Source organism: Oryctolagus cuniculus, chromosome 14 (assembly GCF_964237555.1).
Source record: "Oryctolagus cuniculus chromosome 14, mOryCun1.1, whole genome shotgun sequence".
Classification (NCBI taxonomy): Eukaryota; Metazoa; Chordata; class Mammalia; order Lagomorpha; family Leporidae; genus Oryctolagus; species Oryctolagus cuniculus.
In genome coordinates this window covers 31,465,305-31,486,047 of record NC_091445.1, presented here as the reverse complement: position 1 = coordinate 31,486,047, position 20,743 = coordinate 31,465,305, and the positions used below count along the sequence as shown (strand labels likewise).

The 20,743-nt window shown below is 37.3% G+C and overlaps 1 protein-coding gene and 1 long non-coding RNA gene across 29 annotated transcripts in view; one reads left to right on the top strand and one right to left on the bottom strand.

The window, feature by feature from the left end:
* LOC138845158 (uncharacterized) overlaps positions 1 to 5,881 on the top strand; it is a 56,307-nt gene extending 50,426 nt beyond the window's left edge. Inside the window, exon 4 of the long non-coding RNA XR_011381957.1 lies at positions 5,716 to 5,881. This is a non-coding gene — a long non-coding RNA (uncharacterized lncRNA). The remainder of the gene's footprint in view (positions 1 to 5,715) is intronic.
* The window catches only part of FER (FER tyrosine kinase), a 475,696-nt gene that overhangs the window by 364,143 nt on the left and 90,810 nt on the right, over positions 1 to 20,743 (bottom strand). For all 28 annotated transcript variants that reach the window (XR_011381955.1, XR_011381954.1, XR_011381952.1 and 25 more), the window contains 3 exons: positions 16,476 to 16,746; positions 3,381 to 3,554; positions 243 to 342 (listed from right to left, as the gene is read on the bottom strand). Coding sequence is in view for 24 of the 28 variants with exons in the window: in XM_051853918.2 (XP_051709878.2) it covers positions 243 to 342; positions 3,381 to 3,554; positions 16,476 to 16,746 (545 nt within the window). In the remaining 4 variants the exon portion in view is untranslated. The remainder of the gene's footprint in view (positions 1 to 242; positions 343 to 3,380; positions 3,555 to 16,475; positions 16,747 to 20,743) is intronic.

The window sequence follows — 20,743 nt, the reverse complement described above, 5'->3', positions numbered from 1 at the left end:
CATTTCGTGGCATTCTATTACAAATGCTATGCAACTCCATTTGGTATAAATTACTCAAAAATACTCTCAATCATTCAAAAGAACAAAAAATCAGTAAAATTATACAGTTTGACAATTGGTCTATGTTGGTTTATTTTATAGGTGAATTATTCTAAATGGAATCATTCCACTGCTTATAAAATTTTTTCAAATGGTAAGAATAAAAATCTCTAAAGTAAATTCTTTTCATAACTTTGCCATACCTTTAGCTAAAGCTTCTTTATATTTTTCTTTGGCAGAATTCATTTCTTTAATTAATTGTCTGTAGTTGGATTTCAATTTCTCCAATTCTGTTTTTGTAACCTATGAAAAGAAACAAAATGAACAAATTTCTTAAGTGTTTAAATTTAAATTGTTCAAGAACTTAAATTTGAAAAGACTGATTTATATTTTACTATTTGTAGATAACAGTTGCTTTTTAACATACAATTATAAACAATAAATTTAAAAATTAAAGTCAGTAAAAAATTCAATAGGATACAAAAACAGGCAAGCTTATTAAAAGGAAGAGAATATCAAAAGAATGTCATTATCTAAAATTGAAATATCAACAAATTAATTTACAATATATGGAAATCATTCTACAGCCAGAAAAAACAATCAATTATTTATTTTAATTATACAAAATAACTTTTAATTATTAAAAAACAGCCTTTTAAAAAGAAAAGCAATCAATAATAACATGGTCATCCTCTAAAATTAAAAGAACACTAAATTTCTTAGTGCATAAAAATATTTTGCGCAATTAAAAACACTAGCTAAAATATTTCTTTTAATTAAACAAAGTAACTTTGAGTTATCACATTTCACCAATCTTAAAATGCATTTCTTGGTCGGCGCCGCAACTCAATAAGCTAATCCTCCACCTAGCGGTGCCGGCACACTGGGTTCTAGTCCCGGTCGGGGCGCCAGATTCTTTCCTGGTTGCTCCTCTTCCAGTCCAGCTCTCTGCTGTGGCCCGGGAAGGCAGTGGAGGATGGCCCAAGTGCTTGGGCCCTGCACCCCATGGGAGACCAGGAGAAGCACCTGGCTCCTGCCTTCGGATCAGCGCGGTGCGCCGGCCGCAGCACACCAGCCGTGGCAGCCATTGGAGGGTGAACCAATGGCAAAAGGAAGACCTTTCTCTCTGTCTCTCTCTCTCACTGTCCACTCTGCCTGTCAAAAAAAAAAAAAAATGCATTTCTTAAAAATCTCTGAAAAAAAGGATGCATTCCATTTATAGGAACAATCATTGTTGGCCATGTCACAACAGTGCTCACTGCAAGCATGCATGAATTTGTTTATGATTTCTATGCAATAACTAAGCAAATTGCAACTCCAAGCCAGTTAAATACAATTTGAGGAAAAATATGATTTCAAGATGTTATCTGGAAATCTTCTAATATATTTCTATGGCTTGAACAGGACATGGATCCTCAAACTCATGTAGATAATTAAAATTCAAAGTCTTCTGCTAATTGTTGATAAATTTGGTTGAAGATTTGATCTAATTATGGTGGCTAGGAGTAGGGTCAGGGGAGGTCTCTAGGTCACTGGGGACTTTCCTTCAGAAAGTAGTTCTCAGGAGAATGTTGGTTACTAAAGCAGAGTTTGGCCTAGCATCTCTCTGTTTCATGGCTCACCATATGCTTGTTCCTCTGCACCTGCTCCCCTATAACCACGCTCCACCAAACACCCGACTAATGGGGCTGCCAAGTCCTGACTGTGAACCTCCACAATGTAAGCCAAAATAAGCCTTTTCCTTCTCAAGAAACTCCTTTCAGGAATTTTAGGTAAAGTAATCAAAAGCTGACTAGTACATATACCTTCTAAGAGTAAGAAAATTACAGCATCAAAACCTAGATAAGAGGAATCAGCAAATTGGAAAAGAATTACAGAAGTCTTCTTTAAAGAAATTCTGTACCACAAAGGTCTTGATTGCACAGAGGTTGAATAACTACATACAATTATTAACAGCTGATATAAATATGATTTCAAATCATTCTTTCAAGATAAAACTTGCTTTTAGGTTTTTAAGTTGCTTAAAAAACAAGTCATTATTCTGAAAGCTGACAAATTATATGGGAAAAGCAAGCATTTGTCTATCATTTCCTATATAAACTGTATTTTAAGGCAACCAAATAGGTGATATAGAGAGTTCCTTATAGGAAAATGTCAGCTAACAATTGTTATTAGAAAATGATAGAAGTAAAATATTGCAATTGTATAAACTCCAATAAAACAATGGATCTAAAACAATGAAAATCAATCATTTCTATAACTATTAGATAAAAGCCCAATAGGAAACTCTTTTAATAGACTGATCAGGCTGACAACACTGGAATCTTTTAGTCAAGTTTAACATCACAAAAAGATAAAGCAGGCATTATACAACTCCTGAATGAAACAGGAAGTCTAAACCACTATCTATGATGTAATTTTGCCCAAAATTAACAATCAGAATCTTATCAAGTCTCTAGACCTAACTTCTAGTTTATAGGAAAAATGGAAAATGAAGAAATATGTGAAATTACATCATGCAATGCTAACAACAAAATCCGAAAGAAAGGAAATTTAATTCTATGGAACAAATTACCCAGAATCTTCTACAAGCAAATGCCAATTTTTAAGAAAGGGACAAAAAGGAGAACCTACAGATTAAAAGGGAATTGTCATTCAATAGCAAAATGTAGACCATATTTGCATCCTGATTCAAGCAAATCACCTATAAAAACATTTGAAAAACTATCATTTGAACATATGGTATTCAATAATATTAAGGAATCATTATTACTGTAAGATTAATGGTAGTGTGGTTATCCTTTTTAAGAAAACTCCTTTTTAACAGTAACAAAATATTTATGGATAAAAGATATCTTGGATTTTCATTAAAATGATACAGTGTAGAAGAAAATGTGGATGGGAGAATACAAATGGAGTCTATATGGGTGTCACAGAGATGGGAGTTCAACTCTGTTCTTCTGTACACTTAATTAATTTCCATAATAAAAATACTTTCAAAGGGTTATCAACAGAATCTGAATATGAAGATAAGTTAGGAAGACCTAAATTAACTTATTTTTGCCTATATTTTGGTTTTTTTATTTATGCATATTTTTACATGCTATATCTTTAAAAGGCTAAACAGCTATTTCAATAATTTTTTCCATAGTTTAAGTGGCAATATTTTATTTCTTTCTTAGGATTATATATTTCACAATGTATCATAGAATGAGTAATGTTTCATACTCAATAAAATATAATATCACTTGCTAGAGACATCAAACCTTTATTTGCAGGAAATAATGACAAAATATTGCAGTGAGTTTAAAAAATAGTTACTCCAATGCAGAAAGACACACCTTGATCATCTCTGCCTCTATCTGCTGATGAACACTGAGGTAACTTTTCTTCACCTGCTGTTTGTCCTTGATCATCATGGTGAGCCTGTGCAAGGGTCCAGAGTTCAGGTCTTCTGCATGGGTCTTCATTATCCTACTAAGTTGTTCCGTCTGATGAATCATAAGTAGCCAAGACTTCAAAAAAATAGAGAAAGTTAACATTTGTATTAGATAATTCCTATTAGTTGTATTAAGTTTTTAAAAATGTTAAATATTTGGTCAATTCATCTTTGACAAAGGTGCCAAAAATACACAAGAGGGAATGGATGACCTCTTCAATAAGTAACAGGGGAAACTGGATATCCACATGCAAGAGAAAGAAATTCAACCCTTACACAGAAATTACCTCAAAATGGATTAAAGTCCTAAATGTAAGACCTGAATCCATGAAACTTCCAGAAGAAAACAGGAAAAAGCTCGTTGACAGTGGACTTGGCATGATTTTACAGATGGGTGATCAAAAGGAAAGGCAACAAAAGCAGAAATAAATAAATGAAGTTATATCAAACTAAAGAACTATATAACAAAGGAGATAACAACATAAAAAGGCAACCTACAGTTGAGATAAAATATTTATAAACCATATGTCTGTCTGGTAAAGGGCTAAATCCAAAATATATAAATAATTCATATAACCTAACAGCACAAAAACAAATAGCCCAATTTAAAAAATGTATAAAAACTCTAAATAGATATTTTTCCAATGAATACAGACAAATGACCAACAGACCCTAAAAAAAGGTGCTCAACATCATAAACCAGCGGGTAAATGCACATCAAAACCACAGCAAGATATCACCTTACACCTGCTAGAAGGCCCATTATCAAAAAGACAAATGACAGCAAATATTGGCAAGAATGTGCAGAAAAGGGAAATATATACTGTTTGTAGGAAAAGAAGATAGCCATTGTGGAAAATAGTACGAAGGCTCCTCAATAAATTAAAACTAGGACTGCCATAGGACCTAGTAATTCCTCTTCCAGGTATTTATTCAAAGGAAATTAAATCAATATCAAAAATATATCTGTACTCTCATTTTCACTGCAGCATTACTTGTAATAGTCAAGAAATAGAAACAACCTAAGTGTCCATCATTGATAAACGGATACAGAAACTGTGGTAGGCAACAGAATACTATTCAGCCATAAAAAGAGAGCCTGCTTTTTTACAATGTCAGATAAATCTAGAGGATATTATGCCAAGTGAAAAGGTCAGGCACAGAAAGATCAATACTGCATGATCTTACTTACATGTGGAATCTGAAAAAGTCAAGCTCATACAATAGAAAGGTGGTTGTTAAGGACTAAGGCATGAAGGAAATGGGCAAATAATGGTGAAAGGAATTGGAGTTCCAGTTACACAGTATGAATAAGTTCTAAAGGCCTAATGCACAGCATAACTATAGCTAATGATAATGTATACTTGAAATCTGCTATGAGAGTAGATCTTCAGTGTTCCTATCAGAAACTGTGAGGTGATAGACTTGTCAATTAGCTTGATCGTGGTAATCATTTCAATGTACATACGCATGAAAACATCAGGTAGTAACTATAAATACACACATTTTTTACTAAAATATTACAATAGGAAAGTTTAAAAAAAACTGTATGAATTGGAAGCCTCTAAGGAAACAGGAAAAAGCATCTGAAGAAATAATGGCTGACATTTTTCAAATCACAATAAAAATTTTTTAAAAAATCCAAGAAACTTAATGAATCCAAGCACAAGAATCAGGGGAAAAACACACCAACAGTACCATATCTGAGTAAAATGGCCTTGAGATACTCAAATACTTCATGATGACATCATAATAACTTTCAAAGACTGGTTACATATATGAAACTCCATCAATTCTATAACTCATTGTGATAATCATGTTCCTTAAAATCTTCTTACAGCATTTAAAAATTGTTTCTTCTTGGACATTTAGCCTAGCAGTTAAAATCCCAGTTAGGATGATCCCATCCCACGTTGGAGCACCTGGGTTCAATTTCCAGTTACAGGTCCTGACTCCAGCTTCCTGCTAATGCAGTCCCTGGGAGACAGCAATGAAGACTCGAGTAATTGTGTTCCTGCTTCAGCATGGGAGACTTGGATTGAGTTCCTGGCTCCCAGCTTTGGTCCAGCCCAGTCCTGGCTGTTTCAAGCATGGGGGTGGGGTGGTACACGAGTGGATGGAATGGCTCTCCCTCTCCCTTCTCCCTATCTCTGATCTCAAATTTTAAAGCAAATAAACACTTCCCTGCAGATATAACAGAAACTGAACAGTCTCCTTCTCTACATCATCTCGCACAGCTCATGTCATGGTACCCAGGACTGCACGTGCTCTTTGATGAAGCTTTCTGGAGAACCGAAGGGGCTGTCACCTGGCAGTCAGCAGCAGATGGGCCTTCTGAGTTAAGTATGTCCTTCAATTTCAGCAGAATTTCACTTCCTCTATTTAGTTAAAGCTTTTTTTTTTTTTTTTTTTTTTTTTTTTTTTTTTTTTTTTTGGTCAGAGTTAGAGAGTGAGAGAGAGAGACAGAGAGAAAGGTCTTCCTTTACTGTTGGTTCACCCCCTAAATGGCTGCTACGGCCAGCGCGCTGCGCCAATCCGAAGCCAGAAGCCAGGTGCTTCCTCCTGGGCTCCCATGCAGGTGCAGGGCCCAAGAACCTGGGCCATCCTCCACTTCTTCCCGGGCCACAGCAGAGAGCTGGCCTGGAAGAGGAGCAACCGGGACGGAACCGGCGCCCCAACCAGGACTAGAACCCGGGGTGCCGGCGCCGCAGGTGGAAGATTAGCCTAGTGAGCTGCGGTGCCGGCCTAGTTAAAGCTTTTCTAACAAACAGTTGACAGTTTTAAGCCTCTCATTTCAAGTACTGTATTGCAGATTATCAGATTATGATATACAAATATAATAACCAAAATGAATCCAAATAAAAATAGTTGTAGACAAAATAATACACAATAAATAAATAAAATAAAAATAATTTTTAAGTTAAATCAAAATAGTCAAATTCAATAGTTCATTTCTAAAGACTGGTACCAAATATGCTGAGATGCAATAGCTCAGTCATTGATGGATGTCAGAAGACTGCCACCAGTCTTATAGTAATATTAGATTATTAATTTTAATTAATAGTATTAATACTTAATATTGATAATTATAATTAGTGCTAATATTAATACTTAATAGTAATAGTAATATTACTGCTTAAACTTTTAAGTCTAGAGGCTACTGTGCGGTACAATGGGTTAAGCTGCCACCTGCAATGCCAGTATCCTATATGAGAGCTGGTTCAAAGAGCAGTGCTCCACTTTCAATCCAGCTCTCCACCAATGCACTCAGGAAAGCAGCAGAAGATGGGGCGAGTGCTTGCGCCCCTGCCACCTATGTGGGAGACCCAGATAGAACTCCTGGCTCCTGACTTCAACCTGGCCCAGCCCTAGTCATTGTGCCCATTTAGGGAGGGAACCAGAGGATGAAAGATTCTGTCTATACTGCGCTCTGTAACTCTGCCTCTCAATTCAATTAAAAAAACCTTTAAAATACAATTAAAGTTTGGCCGGCGCCATGGCTCACTTGGCTAATCCTCGCCTGCGGTGCCGGCACCCCAGGCTCTAGTTCCGGTTGGGGCACCGGATACTAGTCCCGGTTGCTCCTCTTCCAGTCCAGCTCTCTGCTGTGGCCCGGGAAGGCAGTGGAGGATGGCCCAAGTGCTTGGGCCCTGCACCTGCATAGGAGACCGGGAGGAAGCACCCGGCTCCTGGCTTCGGATCGGCGCAGCGCACCAGCCGTAGTGGCCATTAGGAGAGTGAACCAACAGAAGGAAGACCTTTCTCTCTCTCTCTCTCTCTCTCTCTCTCTCTCTCTCTCTCTCACTATCTATAACTCTACCTGTCAAATAAAAAAAATGCAATTAAAGTTTGTCTAAATATCTAAACACAAATAAGGCCAGAAAAGAAATTACGTTATGCTTTCTTTCCCAAAACTTTTTCCTCCACCTTCCTAAACTCAGTGTTCCTCAATTACTACTGTTCTTCTCAGACATAAAGGTCATGTTTCTAGCTCTCTGAGGAAGAAAATAGCCAGAAAGGTAACTGCTGATCACTCCCGTCCTTCAGAAGTGAGTCCCCTAACCTCAGTAGTCTTCTCCTGTCAAACATTAAAGGGCTGAATTAAAGGCCCTCACAGTCCCTTCAGCCCCAGCAGCCTGTGATCTGCTCACGTCCAAAGAGGACCCCTTTGTTGATCCAGCTCCAGAGGAACTTGGTTAACACAAGGGTGGCCGATTTGAAAATCTGAGAGAAAATGAAGAATTACTGTTGGGATCCTGGGAGATGTTTACCTCCCTCTCTCTACCTTCTGAAAGACGGTCCTGCTGCTGCTCGCTCTGCTACATCCCATCCCCTCTCCATGTCCTGTTCTCTTCTCTCTGTAAGCGTCACGTTCCCCTCGATTGGCTCCTTCAGCTCAGTCCCATTCTGCCCCCAAATCTGACCACTCCTTCCATCTACTGTGCTATTTTATCTTTTTAAACCTTTCAAATAATCTTCGGGGGGAAAAAACAGGACATTTGTTCTCAAGATGGAGAAATGAGGCTATATACTTATAGTACCCCACTATTTTGAAATATTTAGATGTTACATTGTCATTGGTTGTATTTCATTGAAAGAAATTATGAATGACTAGTTGACGAAAAAACTTTATATGGGTGAAATGGTTATCTATACACTCAATTATTGTTTATAGCCATTGTCTATATTCCCACTAAACGGGTCTTTTTTGCTTTTTACTTGTTAAATTTCTTATTTGGTGAAGTAATAAGTCTTTTTACTGTAATGTACATTTAAAATATGTTATCACAAAACTAAGAAAAAAAGGTAGAAGAGTAGAAGGAAAGAGGGAGGATGGGAATGTCATTGTGTCCTTAGACTTGCATCTACAAATCATATGGAATCTGTTAAAAATTAAAATGAAAATGAAAACAAGGGGACCACTTGAACAGAGATACACATAGCACACATTTTCCTATGCCCCAAGAAAAAAATATTACTGGTTTGAGATTTTTTTAATTTTAGAACACTTTGAAATTCTGAGTTGCCTATGAAATAATATTATTAATTTATCATAAAAATATTGTTTTTACCTGGATTTCAAAAGATTTTCAAAATTCTTAAATGTGATTTTTTGTGGGTGCACTATTCTTTTGTGATCAAAAATAAAATGTTTCTAGAAATAAATACATCACTGTTTCACAATTTAAAAAGGGAAATATCTCTCTCTGTTTCTCCCTCTTGCTCTTTAATTCTGATTTTCAAATAAATAAAATTAAAAAAAAAAAAAGAGGTGGAACAGCACTGTGGCATAGTGGGTTAAGCCATTATCTGCAGCACCAGCATCCTATATGGGCAACAGTTTGAGTCCTGGCTGCTCCACTTCCAATCCAGTTCCCTGCTTATGTACTGGGAAAGCAACAGAAGATGGCCCAAGTCTTTGGGCTCCCACAACCATGTGGGAGACCTGGAAGAAATTCCTGGCTCAGGCCTGGGTCAGCCATGGCTGTTGAGGCCATTTGGGAGTGAACTAGCAAATGGAAGCTCTCTCTACCTCTCCCTCTCTCTCTGTAATTCTGACTCTCAAATAAATAAATCCTTTAAAAAGAGAGAGAGAGAGAGAGAGAGAGAGAGAGAGAGAAATAATGAATCAAGTTACCAAAATTTTATTCTCTTTTCTTCCCAAAAAGAGATGAGCTGCAGACATTAAATTATCAATTAACAAATATTTTAAAATTCTTGTTTTACACGTAAGTGGTCAACAGAAGTAGTGTCAGTAATATTAGATATAAAGAAAGTATAGCTTTTTTTTAAACATTTATTTATTTTATTTGAAAGTCAGAGTTACATAGAGAGAGGAGAGGCAGAGAGAGAGGTCTTCTATCTGCTAGTTCACTCCCCAATTGGCTGCAACAGTAGGAGCTGCACCGATCCAAAGTCAGGAGCTAAGAGCTTCTTCAGGGTCTTCCCATGTGGGTGCAGGGGCCCAAGGACCAGGAACATCTTCTGCTGCCTTCACAGACCATAACAGAGAGCTGGATTGGAAGTGGAGCAGCCAGGACTCAAACCCGGGGCCATATGGGATTCCTGCACGTTAGGCGGCAGCTTTACCTGCTACGCCACAACACTGGCCCCAGAAGTACACCTCCATCTATCTCCATCTTTGTCTCTCTATCACTCTGCACTTTTTTTTTAAGAATTATTTTTTTTATTTGACAGGCAGAGTTACAGAGAGAGGTAGAGACAGAAAGAGAGGTCTTCCAACTGTTGGTTCACTCCCCAGGTAGCCGCAACTGCCGCAGCTGCACCAATCCGAATCCAGGAGCCAGGAGCTTCTTCCAGGTCTCCCACATGGGTGCAGAGGCCCAAGGACTTGGGCCATCTTCTACTGCTATCCCAGGCCATAGCAGAGAGCTGGACCAAAAGAAGAGCAGCCGGGATTAGAACCGGCACCCACATGGGATGCCAGCACTTCAGGACAGGGCATTAACCCGGTGAGCCACAGTGCTGGCTACTATCACTCTGCACTTAAAATAAAGAAAAATAAACAAACATTTTTAAAGGTAGGGTGGCAGGCACTTTGGAGCAGTGAGTTAAGCCACTGCTTGCGATACCTTCATTCCTTATGAAAGTGCCTGGGATTAAGTCCACTTCTGATGCAGCTTCCTGCCACTGCACCTGGGGGGCAGAAGATAAGTACTTGAGTCCCTGACACTACTGGGGGGGGGGGGGAGGATCTGGACAGAGTTCCAGGCTCCTGGCTTTGGGTTGACCTGGCCCCAGGAATTGCAAGGCATTTGGGGAGTGAACCAGAGGATGGAAAATTTCTCTTTCTCTCTCTCATTCTCTTTCTTGCTCTGCCTTTCAAATAAATACAAATAAATAAGACTTTTTTAATTCAAAAAACAAAACAAAACAAAACAAAAAAACAAAATCAGGAAGTAAATCTAAACTTTGTATTCAATTTTAGGAAAATGGAAAACTACACACAGGGACAGAGTGAGTATCTCCTGGAAAAGCACATCACATGCTTTCATGCTTTCTACCTGTGAGCTAACAGATGTGTTGTGAGGTAAATCAATATTCCTTAAACAGGGAGTAATTTAAGTGCTCTGAGTTCATTATACCAAAAAGTATTTATTCTGGGACACTGAGTCAAAGAATAACTACTGGAGCTATAATTACAGTAAAGCATTGAAAATAATCAACAAGATGACTCAAGCTTGAAAGATACGTAAATAATAGCTGTCATAAATAGCTGTTCACTGCAGACTACAGCCCCGAACGACCTGCTTTCTTACTTCTTCTTAGATCTTTTCTAAATGCAGCAAGAAAATTCCACGAAGAATGCACAGTTTCTGCATAGCACAGTAACTTAACACAAACAGAGCCCGAAAACAGCAGTTTTTATTCTGAGTGTGCCTATTACATAGGCACATTGGAGTCTTGAAGCCCTTATGGGATACAGAAATCCAGAAAATAACATTAAACTTCTCTAAAACAGGTTTAGGAAACCTTAAATATTCCCTATTCCTAAGAGCCTCCATTTCTTCATTTTCTGTAAAGCTTTCTGGTATACCTGCTCAGGAATTCACAATTTCAATAAGAAGAAACTAGGATCCTTTTAAAAACACTAATTTTTGAGCCTTATAACCACAGGTTCTGATTTAACAGGTTTTGGATGGCTCCCCAAGTAGTTTTAATGTAACATTTGCTGCACCCAAATATTTGTGCCCCCAATTATCACTGGGTTTTAAAATTATAGAAATTAAAACCACAGATCTTATGGACAAGTGAGATGAGAGGCACAAAACTCAAAAAGTAATCAAGGAATATATCTAAGAAGTCAGGAACCTAATAAAACTTTGCAGTTTTATACACATTAAATGTTGAGAAATATGTAACCACTACAATAAACACAGCACTCTACCTTGAAAAGAACTGGTTTGCTTGTCAAAGTAAGTTTCAGAAGGTTTGCAACTTATAACTTACTGTAAAGTAGCAGAGTTATCTGAAACTGGACAGAAAGTTGCAATACCACATGTGGAAGGATGTGGCTCAAAACCAAGTATTAAACAAAGGTAACCAACAAAGGACTGAAATATAAGTTTGATATATATTTCTATATATTCTGCCTCAAAGGTTACAGCTTTCTGAATTCACCTGCTGCTTCCTCCAGTTCCACACATTAACAAAATTCATGTTATGTTCAAATTGTTTCCTAATATATCAATTGTGTTGCAGCAATTCTTATTTTCATATCAAGCATCATATCAGAATTGATTACCAGCCAAACTTGATAACAATCACTTTCAAAAGTTATACAACTCACACTCTAGTTACACAGGTTCAAGTTACATTATATGTGGTATTTAGTGACTACAAATAATAAAGCTGGTTCACCAAAAAACATTTTTCATTACTTTTTATTCCCAAGTATATATGAAGCACTGACATTTCAATTTACTTTGTGTTTAACAGATAAGCCAATATCACCCTTCAAGTAAGTTATATTATCTAAGGATTAGTTGTCTCACTATTACTTTAGACAGAGTTGACTGTTTTGGGACAAGTGTAATTTTAAGTGAATAAGAAAACAAAGTAAAATTATTCTTTAGCACAGAATAAAACAAGTACTCAAAATAAAATAGCTACTAACCATATGAAAAACTGTTCAATTTCAATCACTGTTAGAGCAATATAAAATAAAACCATAGTAGATATAATTTCTTACCTATCAGATGAAGAAAATTCAAAAGTTTAACAACACACTCTGTTGTCCAGATTAAATGGAATCTGGCATCCTCATATATTTCTAATAAATATACAAAATGATACAAGATCTACAGAGGAAATATTTACATTGTCAACCTGCAACTAAACTAAATGCACATTTACATTTTGGGCTGAAAAATCCCATTTCCAGGAACTTAGTGAAGGCATTCATAATGATATAAAAGTGCATCTATACAATGGTACCCATTGCAGCATTACTTGCAATTGAAAAATACTGTGAAATCTTAAATTCCATACATTGTAAATTTTGTTTAATTTTTTTCTTTTTTTAACTTTTATTTAATAAACATAAATTTCCAAAGTACAACTTTTGGATTATAGCGGCTTTTTCCCCCATAACCTCTCTCCCACCGGCAACCATCCCATCTCCCACTCCCTCTCCCATCTCATTCACATCAATATTCATCTTCAATTATCTTTATATACAGAAGATCAATTTAGTATATACTAAGTAAAGATTTCAACAGTTTGCACCCACACAGAAACACAAAGTATAAAGTACTGTTTGAGTACTAGTTATACCACTAATATCCAAAATACCAGGACTCCCAGGATAAAGGTTTATAACAGGATTATAAAAAGGAATATTTAAGACATTGTTATGCCAAGAAGTAAAGAGGAAGGGCAGGCACTGTGGCACAGCAGTTAAGCTGCCTCTTAGGATGGACACATCCCAAACCATAGTGCCTGGGATGCAATCCAGGCTCCCCAGCTTGTGGTCCAGCTTTCTGCTACTACGTCTGAGAAGCAGCACATGATGGCCCAAATACTTAGGTTCCTGACACTCACAGGGAGAACGAGATGGAGTTCAAGACCCAGAGTTCTGGGCTCCTGGCTTTGGACTGGCCCAGCCCTGGCTGTCAACAGGCATCTGGGGATTGAACCAATGAATAAAACATCTCTCTCTTGATCACTCGCTCTCTCTCACCAATGAATGAAAGATCCCTCTCCCTCTCTCCCTCTCTTTTCTCTCTTTCTGTGTGTGTGTGTGTGTGTGAGTGCATGTGTGTGTGTGTCTCACTCTTCCTTTCAAATAAATATATAAAACTTTAAAAGAAGAAGTAAAGAAGAGCTTTAGGATGATGGAGAAACAAGAGTCCAGGGATTTGGAAGCAAAGACAGCCTAGGTCTCCATCTCCCAATACTACTTCCAAAGTAACTCAAACAACCATGCCCCTCAGGATTGAAGACAATGCACACACTTCAAATAGCCTTAAGTAATAAAGAAAAATTCAGGGGATCATCATGGTGCAGTAGTTAAGCAACTACTTGGGATGCCTGTATCCCATATCAGAGTACCTGGACTGAGTCACCTCTGCTTCTGCTCCAGCTTTCTGCTAACTGCACCTGGGAGCCAGCATATGTTAGCTCAAGTCCTTGGGTCCCTGCCACCCAAGTGAGAGACCTGAATGGAATTTCTGACTCCTGGCTCTGGCTGCCATAGCCCTAGCTGTTGAAGCATTTGGGGAGTGGACCAACAGATAAAAGATCAAGCGATCTCTCTCAGCAGATACAAGATCTCTCTCTCTCTCTCTTTCTCTCTCTAGCTCTGTGTGTGTGTTGTGTGTGTGTGTGTGTCACTCTATCTTTCAAATAAATCACTAAAAAAAAAAAACTCAATAATTAGTGCAACAGGAGTGACTGGATCACAGGATACCTGAAAGCTGGTACAACATTATTTCTGTGCATGTCTATGAGGGTTTTTCCACAAGAGACATCATCTGAATCACTCAACTAAGTAAGAGATTCATCCTCACAGTGTCAGTTTTTTTTTTCTTCATACTATTTGTTGAACTCTTTATTTAGTGTAGGGTCAATCTTATGAGCATAAAGTTAACTGAAAATAGACCTTTTTAAAAATAAGAATGGGAGGGGCCGGCGCTGTGAGCTGTGGCACAGCCAGTTAAAGTCCCGTTCTGCAGTGTCGGCATCCCATACTGGTGCAAGTTTGTGTCCCAGCTGCTCTACTTCCAATCCAGCTGTCTGGTATGACCTAGGAAAGCAGTAAAGATGCCCTAAGTTCTTTGTTCCCTGCACCCACGAGGGAGACCTGGAGGAGGCTCCTGGCTCCTCGCTTTGGATCTGCCCAGCTGTGGCCATTGAGGCCACCTGGGGAATGAACTAGCAGATGGAAGACCTTTCTCTCTATCTCCGTAACTTTCTCTCTATCTCTGTAACTCTGCCTTTCAAATAAATAAATAAATCCTAAAAAAAAAAAAAAAAAAAAAAAGAAGAAGAAGAAGAAAAAGAAGAAGAAGAAGAAGAATGGGAATAGGAGAGGGAGGAAGAAAAAGGGTAGGAGTGTAGGAGGGAGGGAGGGTAGAGTGGGAAGAACAACTGTGTTCCTAGATTTGTATGTAAGAAATGCATTAAGTTTGTATACATTAAATAAAATTAATTAAAAAACATTCATCCTCACCAACATGGGCAGGCATCATGCAATGTAGTAAGAACTTAACAGAACTAGAAGGATGAAGAAGGGCTCATTTGCTCTGTCTTCTGGAGCTGAGACATGCATCTCCTCCTGAAGTCAGAATTAGAACTCCAAGTCCTAGGACCTTTGTACTCTGAGAATTATACCAACAGCCCCTCAGGTTCTCGGGCCTTGGCCTCAGACTGGGAGAACAAGATCAGCTCTCCCGGTTCTCAGACCTTCATCCTTAGACAGAATTACATCACTGGCTTCCCCAGTTCTCCAGGCTACAGATAGCACACAGAGGGACTTCTCGACTTCCCTGTTACATATATATAGCTTCCCTTCTGCTTCTCCTTCTCCGGAGAACTCTGACTAAAAAAGAAACAATACAGTGGGACACCACTATCAACCATCTTGACCGTAACAGTATATATTCTTATCAAGTATACATACAACATTTACCAAAACAGACCTCATTCTGGGTTATAAAACAAGTAGTATTCAAAAATTTAAAAACATGTAATTATACAAAATAAGTTTTTGGAAAACTAAATTCAGAATACCTAACAAAAATACATATGGAAAAAAACAACTATTTGGAAATTAAATAACAATCTTTCAAAGAACACATCTGTCAAAAAAGACATCAAAAAGGAAACTAAATGTAATCCTAACTATAAGAAAATTAAAATAAGCATAGAAAAATTTCTGGATACAGATGAAATAGTACTCGGAAAAAAATTTAGAACACTATACCCTTGTATTACAAAAGAAGACAGGTCTCAAATCAGTGATCTCCGCTTCCACCTTAATAAACCAAGGGAAGAGGGAGAGCAAATGAAAAACAAATTAAGAGGAAGAAAAATCAGTAGACTTCAGAGCTGAAATCAAAGCAATAGAAAAAAAAAATCTTTTTAAGTCAACAAAATCAAAAGGGAGTTCTCAGATAATATTAGTAAAATTAATAAACCTCTACCCAGATTGGTCAGAAAAAAGGGAAAAAACACAAATTTCCAATATATGGAATGAGATAAGGTAACATCACTCCAGAAATAGACAAAGAAAAACCACGTGACAAGATCCAACACAAATTCATGAAAAAAAACTGAGCCAAGTAAGACTGGATGGAATTTCAACAAACTTATAGGAAGCATCCATCTACCTATATAGATATATATCTATATAGGTATTTTATATCTCTTATATAACTTACATATCTCTTATATAACTTACAGAAAATATCTATCTATGGATATCTAAGTATCTACATATATATATATATAGATATCTCGATAGATATAGTTCATCCAGTGGATTTAAGAGGAAACTAATTTATTTATTTACCAGTATTTTAGCAAAGAAATGATAGAAAATAAGAGAGAGGTATGGGTTAAAATATTTCAAACAATTCATCAAAGAATTCAGGAATATGGGTTAAAATTTTCTTTGCATCAAAGGAAATAATCAGCAAAGGTCAATTGACCCAAAGCAGAAAACAAAATTTAAAAACCCAATATTTCTAACAATAGCTCTCAAGTCTGACTAATCACTAGAATAACCTGTATATTTATTTACAGAAAAAACTTCAAAGTCCCTCTGTAGACCTATTGAATTAGAATATCAGCAGGTAAGTTCCCAAAATAATTTTGGAAACCTTCCCCCATAAGATTCTGATACTCAGCAAAAAATTCTGGAACCACTGTCCTAGTATGTTAATGTGGGTATGCTCATTCAATAGAATGATCTATTTGCTGTGAGCATAATTATGATGTTATATGCAATGAATGATGAAATAATTCTTCTTACCTTAGATACATTGCTGACATAATTCATCTGTACAGTACTTTCCTTATCAACTTGATTACAAAGGTTCTGTAAAGTAGATGCATATTCTTTATCACTTTTTATTCTCAGAGCCATAAATTTCTTCACTGTTTCCAGTAACCGTAATTCCCAGTCTTGCAATTTTAACACAGCTTCGTGTGAATTCTTCAGGTCACTCCCAAACCCCATTTTTGTAAGGCACTGCTTGTCCTTCTTTCTCACTGCACAGTTCAGCTTTCTAATCAGCACATATCTGTGTATGTTAAACAGAAGGGAAAACATCTTGAATCAAAAGGAAATTAGTCGTCAAAGCAAAAATACAACCTACTCTTTTCAGGGTAAAAAAAAATTATTACAATTCAATATTTTCTCTCAAAGTTCAGGAACAAGATAAGAACGTCCACTCTATTGTTGATTTCTATTCAAATTATATTAGCATTTTTAGCCATTACAATGAAATACATTAAATAAAAGACATTGAGGTGGGAAAGAAAGAAAGAAAATTAATTCTGCTTGCAGATGACATTATCTGGCATACAGAAAATCCTAAACAATGGAAAAAAACCATTAGAATTAGTGAATGAGTTTAGTAATATTATAGGATACAAAATCAATATATAAAAGGTAATTGTGTTTCTGTATATCAATAATGATCAATCTGAAAGCAAAACTTAAGAAAATACAATAGCATCAAAAAATTAAATTACTTAGGAATAAAATACAAAATATTGTTGTAAGAAATTTTAAACTAATTTATATTCTTAAAACTTTTTTTTTTTTGACAGGCAGAGTGGACAGTGAGAGAGAGACAGAGAGAAAGCTCTTCCTTTTCCGTTGCTTCACCCCTCAATGGCTGCTGTGGCCATTGCACTGCGGCCGGCGCACCGCGCTGATCCGAAGGCAGGAGCCAGGTGCTTCTCCTGGTCTCCCATGCGGGTGCAGGCCCAAGCACTTGGGCCATCCTCCACTGCCTTCCCGGGCCACAGCAGAGAGCTGGCCTGGAAGAGGAGCAACCGGGACAAAATCTGGCGCCCTGACCAGGACTAGAACCCGTGGTGCCAGCGCCGCAGGCAGAGTTAGCCTATTGAGCCGCGGCGCTGACCATATTCTTGAAATTTAAAACATTGTAAGAAATTTGTAAAACATTGCTGTAAAATACCTTGAATGCTTCATGTTCAAAGACCAAAAGATTTACTACTTTAAAAGCAAGATTTATCTTAAATCTATACTAATAACTCAGCTACATTTTTTACAGACATTGACAGCTGATCTTAAAATTCATATGGAAATACAAGGAAGCCAGAATAAACACAAAAATACTTTAAAAGAAATATAAAATTGGAGGACTCAAAGGATCTAATTTCACACTTAACTAAAAAGCAATCGAGACCGTACTGGCAGGGTCAGTGTTGTGGTACAGTAGGTTAAGCTGCTGCTTGCAATGCCAGCAATTAAATATGAGTGCAGGTTCTAGTTCTGGCTATTCCACTTCTGATCCAGCTTCCTGCTAATACTCCTGGGAAAGCAACAGAAGGCAGCCCAGGTACTTGAATTTTTAAGTTAAGGTCCCAGGTACTTGGGGTCTTTCCACCCATATAGGAGACCCAGATGGAGTTCCAGGCTCAAGGCTTTGTCCTGGCCCAGGGCTGTTAAGACATCTGGGCAATGAACAAGTGGATGGAAGATATCCATCTCTCTTTCACTCTCTCTGTCTCTCCCTCTCTCTAACTCTGCCTGCCTTTCAAATTAACAAAAAAAAAAAATCTTAAAGAAAAAAAAAAGACAGTATTAACATATGGACAGACATGGAGGTCAATGGGACAGAGGAAAGGATCCTGATACAAATCTTCACATTTATGGTAAAATAAAAATTCTGCAAGAGTATCTAGTCTATTCAATAATGTAAAAAAATTTTTTTTCAACAAATGGTCCTGGGACTACTTGATTTCCACATGCAAAAGCATGAAGCAGAATACCATCCTTAGACCACACAAACACAAAATTAACTTTAAATAAAACAAACAATAAACTCTAAGAAGAAACGACAATCTTCATAACACTGGTTTCTTAGCTACAAAAACAAAAAACACAAGCAACAGGGCAAGAACATATAAATTGGATTTCATCAAAATTAAAAACTGTGATTCAAAGTACATCATCAAGAAACTGAAAACAACCCACAGAAAGGGAGAAAATATTTGCTATATAAACATATATGAGGAAATAATTCTTACAACTCAATAATAAAAAGATAATCCAATTAAAATGGCAAAAGATATGAACAGACATTTCTCCAAAGATTAACAGATGCCTAATAAGGACATGGAAAGATGTTCAATATCATTAGCCAATACAATGACATACTACTTCATAACACCACAGTGTCTATAATCAAGAGACAGATAATAACAAAGTGCTAGAGACTATGGAAAGATTGGAACTCTTAAACCCTGGTACTAGAAACATAAAGCCATGCAGCCACTACAGAAAATAGTATATGGGCCAGCACTATAGCATAGTGGGTGAAGCCACTGCCTGCAGTGACAGCATCCCAAATGGGCACCAGTTCAAGTCCTGGCTGCTCCACTTCCAATTCAGTTCTCTCCTATGGCCTGGGAAAGCAATGGAAGATAGCCCAAGTCCTTGAACCCCTGCACCCACGTGGGAGACCCAGAAGAAGCTCCTGGCTCCTGGCTTTGGATTGGCACAGCTCTGGCCGTTGCAGCCATCTGGGAAGTGAACCATTGGATGGAAGACTGACATCTCTCTCTCTCTTTCTCTCTCTCTCCCTCCCTCCCCCCCCCACCTCAGCCTCTCTGTAACTCTGCCTTTCAAATAAAATAAATAAATCTTAAAAAAAAAAATAGCATGGAAGCTCCTCAAAAGGTAAAACATGGGAAAAACAACTACCAGAAATTCCACTCTTAGCTACAGACTCAAGTAAAATGAAAACATATGTGTACACAAAAACTTACGTTTCAAGCCCCATTATTAATAACGGCCACCATGTAGAAACAACTCAAATATCCATCAACTGATGAATGGATAAATAAAAGTATAAATATCAATCAAAAGGAATATTACTGTCAATTACAAGGAATGAGATATTGTTACAGGGTACAACATGGATGAACCTTGAAAACCTTCTGTTAAATGAAAGAAACCAGACATTTAAAAAATATATTTCAGGATTCATTTATGTAAAATGTCCAAAACAGGCAAACCAATAGTGATAAATAGCACATTAGTGGTTGCCTAGGGCTGGTGAATTTGGGGAGAAGTACAGAGTGACTGTTCATGGTACTGGGTTTCTTTTTGGGGCAACAAAAATGTTCCAAGATCATATGCTGTGATGACTGCACACCTATACCAAAGACAACTGAACTGTATGGTTTCAATGGATGAATTCTTTGCTATGTGAATTAGCACTCAGAAAAACTGTTTTAAAATCACTACAGCATAACTTACGATCATCTAAAGGTCAGCTATCATAAACTTCCCCCAAAATATACTGATTGTAATACTATAAATTTTGAAAACTACAACAGAATTTATTTTGTGCCTGAGTTTTACAAAATTTCAGGCAGTGAATCTTTCAGATCCAGTTGGAAGAAATGGAAAAACATAACTTTAATCTTTGTTCATCTACACCAAAAGTCAGTTTCTTATTAATTCAGCTGATAGCCTGCAAGCTACAGGGAAAAGAACAGGAGTTATATCTCTCTAATTTCAGGGATCTCATCTAACGACACGGTTTTTAAAAAAAAAATGAAAAAGTTTTCCAATTAGAGAACAAATTGCAACTTTTCCCCAACTGAACTATTTTTTTCCTGAACTATCAAGTAATCAGGGTGAAAAAAAATTAAAAGGTTATGAAAAAATTCCATCAAAAAATTTGTTTTAAGATTTATTTTATGTATTTGAAAGGCAGAGTTACAGAGACAGGAAAGGAAGATGGAGACAGAGACAGAAATAGAGACCAAGAGAGAAATCTTCCATACTCTGGTTTACTCCCCAAATGGCTACAAAGGACTGGGCCAGGCTGAAGCCAGGAGCCAGGAATTCCATTCAGGTCTCTCATGTGTGTGGCAGAGGCCCAAGCAGTTGGGCCATTTTCCACTGTTTTCCCAGGTATGTTAGCAGGGAGCTGGATTGGAAGCAGAGCAGCTGGGATTCAAACCAGCATTCCTGTCGCTCCCCCTCTTCGTGGAGGAACGACACAGGACCCTGCGCTGTTCTTTCATCTGCTC